Below are 12,020 nucleotides of genomic sequence, written 5' to 3' on the forward strand. Positions count from 1 at the left end.
AGAATGTTTTCAAAAGTCTCTGTTTTTAAGGGTTAAAACACCATGGTAGTGTGGCTGAAAGGTGAAAATGGAGACTAATGTTTGCATTGTTAAACGAATATGTAGTAGTGTGGACGTAGCCTTAGATGGACTATAATAGTAAGCCCAACTGACACTAGACTCTCCGAACTCTGGGCTGAGCTTATTTCATTCTTAGGCCCAGTCCAGAAATACGTCCTCTCTGTGGTTACAGAGATACAGTTGGCCCTACTGTCCCTGTGTCTCTAAACTTTATGTAGCCCCTAGAGCAAGGTTTCTAAAACTACGGGTCGGTTGCAGACTGCTGACATTGGGTCGTAAGTTACTGTTGTATTTAATTGTAATGGGTTACAAAAGGTTTGAGAATTGAGTTGAGGTGGGTTGCCTCAGGTTGATTAATCATCCACAAATCTCCAAGAGGGGAACTACTCTGACAATCACTCACTGTTTCTAGCATTTCTGTTCCTAGTGTTGCTTCATCACTTAGTCCTGACTTTTACCACTTTGGCACCACACATAAATATATACAGGAATGAGCAAAAGTAGGTTTACAGTTGATCATATGGAAAAAGAGGTTATGATTATTACAATAGCCTTATTAACTCAAAAGAATGTCACAATGGCACAATACACTTAGGTACATGCTTGTAAGTGTACAAATTACCTAAAAGATATATATTTTTCACACTCACAACTGTAAACCTACTTTTGCCACCCCTGTATAGTGAATTTACTGTACACAATGCAAAAGGCATTGCAAACACAAGAATATAGCCCTCACACACAGCAATCCTACTTTTATAAGTCAAAAAAAACAAAGCATAAGCATAGCAGGCTAAGATGAACATGTACTCTGAAAAGAAAGATACTTTGTATTTTGAATAATTAATTAACAGGAGCCAAACCTATTTCGAAAACAACAACAACAACATTTATTTATATACAGTGGTGTGAAAAACTATTTGCCCTCTTCCTGATTTCTTATTCTTTTGCATGTTTGTCACACAAAATGTTTCTGATCATCAAACACATTTAACCATTAGTCAAATATAACACAAGTAAACACAAAATGCAGTTTTTAAATTATTATTTAGGGAGAAAAAAAAATCCAAACCTACATGGCCCTGTGTGAAAAAGTAATTGCCCCCTGAACCTAATAACTGGTTGGGCCACCCTTAGCAGCAATAACTGCAATCAAGCGTTTGCGATAACTTGCAATGAGTCTTTTACAGCGCTCTGGAGGAATTTTGGCCCACTCATCTTTGCAGAATTGTTGTAATTCAGCTTTATTTCAGGGTTTTCTAGCATGAACCGCCTTTTTAAGGTCATACCATAGCATCTCAATTGGATTCAGGTCAGGACTTTGACTAGGCCACTCCAAAGTCTTCATTTTGTTTTTCTTCAGCCATTCAGAGGTGGATTTGCTGGTGTGTTTTGGGTCATTGTCCTGTGGCAGCACCCAAGATTGCTTCAGCTTGAGTTGACGAACAGATGGCCGGACATTCTCCTTCAGGATTTTTTGGTAGACAGTAGAATTCATGGTTCCATCTATCACAGCAAGCCTTCCAGGTCCTGAAGCAGCAAAACAACCCCAGACCATCACACTACCACCACCATATTTTACTGTTGGTATGATGTTCTTTTTCTGAAATGCTGTGTTCCTTTTACGCCAGATGTTACGGGACATTTACCTTCCAAAAAGTTCAACTTTTGTCTCATCAATCCACAAGGTATTTTCCCAAAAGTCTTGGCAATCATTGACATGTTTCTTAGCAAAATTGAGACGAGCCCTAATGTTCTTTTTGCTTAACAGTGGTTTGCGTCTTGGAAATCTGCCATGCAGGCCGTTTTTGCCCAGCCTCTTTCTTATGGTGGAGTCGTGAACACTGACCTTAATTGAGGCAAGTGAAGCCTGCAGTTCTTTAGATGTTGTCCTGGGGTCTTTTGTGACCTCTCGGATGAGTCGTCTCTGCGCTCTTGGGGTAATTTTGGTCGGCCGCCACTCCTGGGAAGGTTCACCACTGTTCCATGTTTTTGCCATTTGTGGATAATGGCTCTCACTGTGGTTCGCTGGAGTCCCAAATCTTTAGAAATGGCTTTATAACCTTTACCAGACTGATAGATCTCAATTACTTCTGTTGTCATTTGTTCCTGAATTTCTTTGGATCTTGGCATGATGTCTAGCTTTTGAGGTGCTTTTGGTCTACTTCTCTGTGTCAGGCAGCTCCTATTTAAGTGATTTCTTGATTGAAACAGGTGTGGCAGTAATCAGGCCTGGGGGTGGCTACGGAAATTGAACTCAGGTGTGATACACCACAGTTAGGTTATTTTTAACAAGGGGTAATTACTTTTCACACAGGGCCATGTAGGTTTGGATTTTTTCTCCTAAATAATAAAACCATCATTTAAAAACTGCATTTTGTGTTTACTTGTGTTATATTTGACTAATGGTTAAATGTGTTTGATGATCAGAAACATTTTGTGTGACAAACATGCAAAAGAATAAGAAATCAAGAAGGGGGCAAATAGTTTTTCACACCACTGTAGCACATTTTCATACAAGAAAAAATGTAACTCAGAGTGCTTTACAAAATGAAGAATAGAAAAATAGAAGACACAATAAAAAATAAAAATAAGTCAAAATTAATCAACATAGAATAAGTAAGGTCCGATGGCCAGGGTGGACAGAAAAAAAAAAAACTTCTGAAGTACATTGTAAATGTCAAAATATCCACAAATATTTTCCTGTTTTTTCTTTTCAGTGGATCTGAAAAAGCCAAATATTTCGATTGGTCACCAAGTTTCAAAACACATCAAGGGACAAAGCCTGGATGTCATCTGCTCCACAATATCAAAGTACCCAGGCGGAAAGTTTCATCTTTTGAAATTAACCAAATTTAATTTTACCAGTTTGCAGTCTGTGGTTTCTTTTAACCACTCTGCTGTCTTCTCACTCCCCAAGACAGCAATTTTTCATGAAGGAAATTACTCATGTCAGTATGAGGTAGAGGTATCTGGACGCTCCTTTGTTTCTCCTCTTAGTGATCCTGTTAATATTACAGGCAGAGGTAAGTATTTACAGGTATATTGATGAAAAAAGCCTGATTTTACATAATTCTAGAATTGTCTTTTCTGTCCATATCACAGAGCATCTTTTACCAAAACTTGACTTGAAATATGATCATCATTGCACAAGTAGTTCAGAAAACTGAATCAAAAGCAGTGCTGATCTTGATTCTAAAGAGATCTATTTTAAAGATATAGTTAGTGATGAGTGGCAGCATTTGCACTATTAACTCTGATAAGCACTAGCAGTACTATGTTTATATCCATCCAGTTATCAGTCTTCAAAGTGGCACAAAGTAGAAGCCAAACCTGGATGTGATGGCAGTCCATCAATGGGCATGGGCACACATTACTACTCATTCAGCATTAATTTATCCCAATTAAACTCATAAGAAGCCTATCTTAACTGCATATCATCTGTTAACATGTAAAAAAGCAAGTATACACATTTTAAATTCTATGGTTTTAAATCTCAGAATGTAATTAGCAATTTTCTGTTCATCACCAAGTCCTAAAATTACTTTTATTCTGATATGTAAAATGATATAACTGAAGGAGAGTGAACTTGCTGTACTTTTTCATAGAACTGTATTGTTATATACAGTAAGTGACAACCGCAGTAGAAGGAAATAAAATAACATTTACTACACCAAGTCAAGTCAAGTTGGGAAGCCTGCACTGGTACAGTGCGTTGCCGCATCCACTACACGGCGAAACAACTCTGGATCCCAGTTTGCAACCCCCCCAGGCAGACACGCAGTCCAGTCCCACCCTCCGCAAATTACCCTCTGTCTGCCGCAGCCAGGTGTTACATGGGTGACCCCTTGGCCTGGTCTAGCCACTTGGGTCCCCAACAATGAGGATCTTACGAGCCGGATCACCCTCAGGGAAACGCGCCACATGGCCATAGTGCCGTAACTGGCGCTCCCTCACAATGAAGGTAATGTGCCTCATTCAGAACTCAATGAGCAACCACTCATTCGATACAAAGTCAAACCGACGGTACCCAAGGATTTTCCAGAGAGACACAGTACCAAAGGAGTCCAGTCTTCGTCTCAGGTCAGTGGATAGCGTCCAAGTCTCTCAACCATATAGTAAGACAGGAAGCACCAGGACTCTAAAGACTTGGACCTTCGTCCTTTTCCATAGATATTGATTCCACCACACACCCCTTTCCAGCGACCTAATGACCCCCCATGCTCTCCCAATCCGTCTACTGACTACACAGGAAGAGTCACCAGAGACATAAATGTCACTGCCAAGGTAAGTAAACCTCTCAACAAGGTCAACACTCTCTCCGCAAACAGACACACTGCTGATAGCTGTGCCCAAGAAGTCATTGGTCCTGCATCCAACTCTTCACAGCACTCACAGTACCATACTACACCATGCATGAGAATATACAAAAAGTAATTGAAGTGAAGCCACGTGGGTTAAAAGGCCGTCCCTGTATTTTTTCAGGGTATGTCCAGAAATTTAACTTTTGTTGCAAGAGATGGCTATGAGTTAAAGGTCCAGCCTACATTTTTTGATGAATTGACAATGATGAGCTGTCTTAGTGCACAATGGGTTGTGGACAACCACTGAGCTAATATGCTGCTTCTATAGGTTTTATGGGCCTTGGACTTCACAATTTCTAGATCTCCACTGCAATTTGTCGAAGACTTTTCCATTTGAACGTTTAGTCTGTAGCTCAAGTTTGTTTCAGTTTGCATGTTTCAACACTTCTTTGTTGCACATTTTTGGAGATTCCAATCAACTAGGGGCATCCGCTAGAGTAGCCTGCTTGAATACTACCTGGGTCCAAGTTACTATAAGCACTGTTTCTAGACTTAATTCCCTGTAGTGAGCTGTTTGCAACATTGCTGGTGGATGGTCTCAGTTTTTTTCAGTCTCTCAGCCTGATCCCCAGGATCATCCCATAGACAGTATCTAAGATGTAGCTCCATAGAGTAGCACTTTCAGCACTTGTACACATGATAATATTTGACTTTTGTCATAGATGCCATATACTGTGCCAATTTGGCTTTTCACTGGGAAATCTTTAGATAATTCACCTTTAATGTGTACCTTACTTCTTGAGCTGTCCAAAGTTAGCTCAGTGATCTTACTATGGATTTCCTTAGTGGTAAGTCCAATCCACAAACAAAGTAAATGTATACGTTCAAAAGCAGTAGCAAAATCAATAAACACTATGCTGGGTTATTTCATATGTCAAATTTGATACTCTGTCACTTCTTGCAGTGTAAATATTTGGTCCCAGCATATCTGGTTTAAATTGAATTGGTCTCCTCATTATTATATTATGCGATGAATTATCCTTATTAAACTTTTCCAGAAAGGGGAAAGACATGGTCCGGGGCAGATTATCCTAAAGTAAAATGAACTCCTATTTTCATTTTAATCTTTTGAACTAAATAACTGCTTCAAGCCTTCATTGAAATTACCAAACTTTTGGTTTGGTCTTTAGAGATCCTTCAGCAAACCATTTCTGTTGAAGGTTTCACTTGCTCTTTAGTTTATGTGGTCTGACCTCAGTTTCCATTTTTGTGATTTTATTTAAGTAAATACTGGAGATACAAGAATTTGTGAAACCATTTTAGCAGATAATAAGAGTAGATCACCCAAATCCACAGTCCCAGTTCTCATCCTAAAACACCTAAAATTTCAAGTTCCTTTTTAGCACTCTTGACTTCACAAGTAGACAACACTTTTACCCCCATGAAAAACCATTCATTTGCAATGATGGTATATTTAAAGAATGTATATATATGTATAAATTGCAAGTTGGGGCCCCCATGAATGGAACATATTTCCTGCACATCCCACAGATGCTTGATTGGATTTAGACCTGGGTAATTTGGAGGCCAAGTCAACACTTTCAATTCTATGTCATGTTACTCAAACCGTTCCTGAAGATTTTTTTTCAATATGGCAATGAAAATTATCCTACTCTAAGAAACCACTGCCATCCAGGAATCCCCTTTGCCATTGTGGTATGCAGTCTGGACACAGACAGGCGGACACCAATGGTTGAACACTCAACACACTATTATAGTACATACTATTTACAAAGTGACAGCACACAACCCACTTTCACCCCAAAGTCCAGGCCTCTCAAGCAATGCCTTCCTCTCTGGTCAGCCTTCACTCCTCTCCTCCTGAGCTCAGCCTTTCTTCCTCCCAACTCCAGCCCTCGAATGGAGGGAGGTGGCCCCTTTTAAGCTCACCCGGATGAGCTCCAGGTGCCTCCCGATTAGCTTCCGCCGGCCCTTCCTGGTGTGGCGGAAGTACCGGTTGCGCACCTGGAAGCACTCCTTGTGTCCCTGGTCTTCTTCCCCCCCAGCACTTCCGGGTGTGGCGGAAGTGCTGAGGGCCAGGGCTCCACAGCCATTGGGGTGCCCCCTGGCGATGACCATGGGCCCCTTTAGTGTTGAGCTTCTAAGCTCTATTCCTGTGGTCCCCAAAGCCACCAGGGCGGTTGCCCCCTCATGGCCTGGAGGAGGTGTAAGCCATCCTCCGGTCTTCCTGGGTATCCTGGCTGGTTACCACTCCCAGCCGCCTGTCCACACCATGTAAGGATGTACATGTTCTGCATCAATATTTAGGAAGTGGTACATGTCAATGCAACATCCATAGGAATGCCAGAACCCAAGGAACATGGCCCAGAGCATCACATTGCCTCCACTTATATGACTTCTTCCTATAATGCATCCTGTTAACATGTCTTCCCCCAGTACATGATGCACATTCAGCCAGCCATCCACATGATCTAAAAGAAAGCTTGAGTCATCAGACCTTCTTTCATTGCTCCATAGTCCAGTTCTGGTACTCATTTGGCCATTGTAGGTGCTTCAGCAGTAGTCTGACTGGTTTGCAGCTAAACAGCTCCATACTCAGTAAGTTGCAATCATTGTGTGTTGTGATACTTGTCTCTCATGGCCAATATTGTTTTTAAGCAATTTGTGCTATAGTATCTTCTGTGGGATTGGACTAGACATGCTAGCCTTTGTTTCATATGTGCATCCTTGAGCCATGGGCACCCATAACCCTCTTGCTGATTCATCAGTTGTCCTTCCTTGGACCACTTTTGGTAGGTACTAACAAGTGCACACTAGAAACAGCCCACAAGACCTACTATTTATGGAGATTCTCTGACTCAGTCGTCTAGCCATCACAATTTGTCCCTTGTCAGAGTTGCTCAGGTCCTTATTCTTGTCAACGCATCACCTTCAGGAGCTGACTGTTCATTTGCTGACTTGTGCCTTTCTAACAAGACAATCAATATTATTCACTTCACCTGTCAGTGCTTTTAATTTTGTGCCTGATATGTACGTATTTTAGGGTGGTTAGCAAATTAATGCAATGGGTTGATGTTTGTAAAATCATTTCTCCACAAAGTTTATTTTTTTCTCCATTAGGGATGACTTGCTTACCTGTAATATTTTAGTTTGATTGTGAAATGTTTAGAGGTCACTCCATTTTGTACATTTTATTTGTATTGTTACTATGTGTGTCATCTTGTGCAGGGTTCTTAACTGACTAGGTGATTAGTAAACAAAAAAACAGAAAACCCAGTGAGCTGTCAGCACATCAAACATCAGTGAACAACCCGGCTGAAACAGGAATAAGTATCATCAAATAGTATAATGACATCCTGACAAAGGACAAGGAATAGAAACAGTATATACTTCGGCTGGTTGCAAACCAATTTTCCAGCTTCATTAAACACAGTTCTAATGCTGTTGTCCTACAAGTGTGCAGCAGTTGTCTTCTGTTCAGTACAGATAACGTAAAAGCTGCCAAATGGAGCAACTTCTAAATGTTGTTTATTTTTATTAAGATTTTGTGTGTTTGTTATTACCATGCTAAAGTTATAAAACCAGTCTTGTGGAAAGTTTGATGAAGTTATTTTTTTTTTTTGGGACCACCCTAATGTACAGTATATGTATGTTGCATTATACAGTGACGTACAGTGAGGTCATCAACATGAAAACCAGGTGAAGATGCTCTAAACAAGTCTTTAGCCACTAGCATCTCTGAAAGGGTAGATGTGTAGCTGTGATCAGCTGTGTCTTCAAGAAATACACTCACCCATGAAATTATAAATATGTTATTTAAACGTGTAATTAGTCTGAATACTTTATATATGGTAATTACATGATTCTTTTGTTTCAATGACATCTATCCACTCAACTAATATAAATGTATTATTATTACATTTTAGTCAGCAATTACATTCTCCAGCAATACAGTACAAAAATGCATGATCTGATCTCCTGTCATATGGTGTTATGTTAGGTTTGTAATATTAGTGATGCATAACAGCTTGTCTTTTGGTATTTTCCTCATGAATCTGAAATGTGTGTCTCATGTATCTGCCTCTTCTTAACTGTCCTCCCTAGAATCTTCGCTGATCATAACAGTCTGCTGCGCAGTAGGAGGTGGAATTCTCTTCGTTCTAATTATTATCCTGGCTGTTTTGAAGCGCAGAAAAAAGAAGGAAGTGGAAAAACATCTGTTTACCATTGCCAGATCAAACAGTATGTAAAAATCATTTATTACTCTGTCTCCTAGTTATATTTGTCTGAAACATTAATATGTCAAACTTAGGATATCCTTTCACAGAAAGCCATGAGGCGATATAGATAAAAAAAAATTCTTTAATTTTTTTTGCCCGGTAATTATTTTGAAGTGGACATTTTTTCATTCTGTGAACGCTGGCCCCGGCACAGACAGACGGACATCATTTTTGCACCCACACACCGTTTATTTACACTATTTACAATCATATAAATGTCACGTGCACTCACGAACCCCAGTGCCTCTTGCACTGATTTCCCCAAAGTCCAGGGCCCACAGTCTCTTTGCCTTTGTCCTGGCCGCCTCCCGTCCTCTCTCTCCAGCTCCGTCTGCTTCCTCCCGACTTCCACCAATGACTGGAGGGAGGCGGCCCCTTAAATAAGGCTCCCGGATGAGCCCCAGGTGTTCCGTCTTTGGCCACGCCCAAGCGTGGCGGAAGTGTCGGCTGTCTTCCTGGCAGCTCTCCGGGTGCCACATAAAGTCTTCCCCCCGGCACTTCCTGGTGTGGCGGAAGTGTCGGGCTCCCGGGATAATTAGGCACTGGGCGCCGCCTGGCGGTGGCCACGGGTCCCTGCAGGGCTGGGCTTCAAAGCCCTGTACCCGAGGCCCCCTGCCTAACCAGGACGGACGCCCCCACTCTGTCTGGAGGAGGCACTCGCCTCCTCCGTCCTCAAGCGCCCGGCGGGCTCCTGCCCGACCGGCAACCGCGCACGGGATAAACCGGCATCGGGGCGCCGCCTGGCGGTGACCACGGGCCCCTACAGGGAAGGGCTTCCATGCCCTCAACCCGTGGCCCCCAACAGAACCAGGACGGACGCCCCCTCGCGGTCTGGAGGAGGCACAAGCCCTCCTCACGTCCTCCTGGGCGTCCCGGCCGGGCTCCCGCCCCGGCCGGGGGCCACAATTCTTAATAACCAGTTAGATCACTATATAGTTAGTATGAACCAAATGAAACATACAGATATCAGATTTCTTATAAATGATGCATAAACTATTTGTCTTTTTCAAGGTTTAACATAAACTTTCAGAGAAATGTTACTGCAATTAAAAAAAAGCTGTACCATGAGAGCTAAACCAGAAATATTCTCTTGTTTAAATTGATGTAATTAAGTCAAGACATAGTATACAAAATAAGAAAAATTTCCTTTAAAATAGCATTTTCATTTTCCTTTTTCTTGACTCATGCAGCAAAACATCCATGCTAGATTAAAAATTAATCAACTGGAGAATATCTGCTAAAGGTGAATTTTGTCAATAATTAACACTTTAATGGAATTCATTTAAAAATCTTTTAATCTGAGATTCCCTTGTTGCATTTTTAAGGGAATTCTCACAGTTTACAACTGGACCATTTAAATCTCACCTTTAACTATCATTTGCATTGCTGGTATTATTCAGATTGATTTTTTCATTGCTTATTACGATGGCACATCTTTAGTACATACCCAGTCTTGTCATTTAATATTTTATACTTTATATTTTAACCCAAACTGACCAAAATTAAAGTAGTATCTAGAAAAACACATTGAGAGAATAAGCATTCAAACTATAAGGTGGTGTGATTCAAGACATCCTGATTCATGTTCAGAATAAACAATTAGAAAATAAATAAGCAAAAGCACAAATTAGTATAAATGTACTGAGTATCATCAAATAGGAATTAAGACTAAGACTAGGAGAGAGACTGAAAAGTGAACAGAAATGGGAGCAGACAAATGGCAAAATATTCTTTAAGTAATGTTTTGTGTGTAGGGTCCTCGGTGATATTCTGTATTGTATAGACTTAAAATAAAATGCCTCAAATCTCATACACTTACCACTCTGTGATCAGATTCACTAAATCTGTTCAGCACTTTCCCCTTTTTTCCCTTCTTTATCTATAACATCAGGCAATTAGACAGAGTGAAAAAACAAATATGAGAAAGAACTACATTTCTAACTCTGCAAAACACTTTAGTGAAGGTACTGCAAAAATGAATCTATTTTTCATTTACTGCTCTGTAAAAAGACATTAACATCCACTTCTTTCACTCTTCTTAACACAAAGCATCAGTAAAGTGTTTATTCATCTCTGCAATGTGACCTACTAACAGAACTTCATTTTGAATAGGTCTGAGGGGGCATAAGTGAAACATATTTCTCTTTGATATTACATGTTTAGTATAAGACCTGTGAGTCTTTCATATTGCAACAGATGTCCGGCAGCTCAGCCCGGCCAGGACGCCCCTGAGATTTAAGGATTGGGGAAGGCAGCTTTTGTAGGACACTGCCTCCCCCAAGATGCTAGATAGCAGCTTCCTTGGATTGCAGTGGTGCCCCAGATTCCCGCAGGGCACAATGGGACATGTAGTTTAATACTACAGCCCTGCTGGGTACCGTGGGTGCTGCCAAGGGATGCTGCAAGAGAACCTGGACAGTCATGTCTCAACCATATTACTACCAAGTACTTCCAGGATGAAGAAAATTGAAGTTCTCCATCTGACATGGAAGGACAGAAGCACTTCAGGGTCAGATGATATATAAAGGACTGCTGTGAACCCAGCAAGCGAGCCAGAGTTGGGTGGAGGTGGACTCTGGCTCACTTGCTGGGAGATGTGGAGGAGAAAGAATAAAGAGAGAGAAAGAAGAATATTGTGGTTTGTGTTATTACTTGCCTGTTTATTGTGGCTTTGGTGCTGGGCGAGTACTGTTTAAGGAGAAAAATAAAATAAAAATGTTCTTGGTACTTTTAACCTGTGTCCTCTGTGTCTGTCTGCTGGGTTTAAAGGAGCAACAACACCCCCCTAGCATCCACAATATTAACAAGTAATGTTACCGTCATATCAATACACTGCACAGAGACAAACTACTAACCTTCTAATGTTTTATGAAGGCCAAATGAAGCCTTTGTTAAGGTCTGGTTACATAAATGAGCAGTAGATGGATTTTTGCAGTACCTAAGCTAAAGTGTTACCAAACTATATATTATAAGTAATGCATTTTTTTATAACTAGTGCCATACAAGAAAATAGAATGTGTCTTTGTACACCATAAAACTAAGACCAAACAACCAGAAAACGCTAAATGTGTAATTTCAGGTGGCAATGATAACTTACCTTTGATTCTTCCTGATTAGCTCTTCATCTGCAAAGGCCAAGACAGCCTGCTTTCTTCAGGTCATCTTATGGTCTGATTTCGTCAGGATGCAACAGGGCAGAGAGAGAGAGAGCATCCTTTTGCAAGCCTCTCTCTTTATTGAACCTGTGTAGCTCCTGACAAACAACAACAACAACATTTATTTATATAGCACATTTTCATACAAAAAATGTAGCTCAAAGTGCTTTACATAATGAAGAATAGAAAAATAGAAGACA

The 12,020-nt window shown here is 40.7% G+C and overlaps 1 protein-coding gene across 1 annotated transcript in view; it reads left to right on the plus strand.

The window, feature by feature from the left end:
- Nucleotides 1-3,230, plus strand: part of LOC120543322 — a 41,104-nt gene extending 37,874 nt beyond the window's left edge. The window contains exons 7-8 of the mRNA XM_039776358.1: nucleotides 2,781-3,086; nucleotides 3,166-3,230. Of these exons, the coding sequence (XP_039632292.1) occupies nucleotides 2,781-3,086; nucleotides 3,166-3,230 (371 nt within the window). The remainder of the gene's footprint in view (nucleotides 1-2,780; nucleotides 3,087-3,165) is intronic.
- Nucleotides 3,231-12,020: the final 8,790 nt, after the last annotated feature.

The sequence above is a fragment of the Polypterus senegalus genome, chromosome 13, assembly GCF_016835505.1.
Source record: "Polypterus senegalus isolate Bchr_013 chromosome 13, ASM1683550v1, whole genome shotgun sequence".
NCBI lineage: Eukaryota > Metazoa > Chordata > Cladistia > Polypteriformes > Polypteridae > Polypterus > Polypterus senegalus.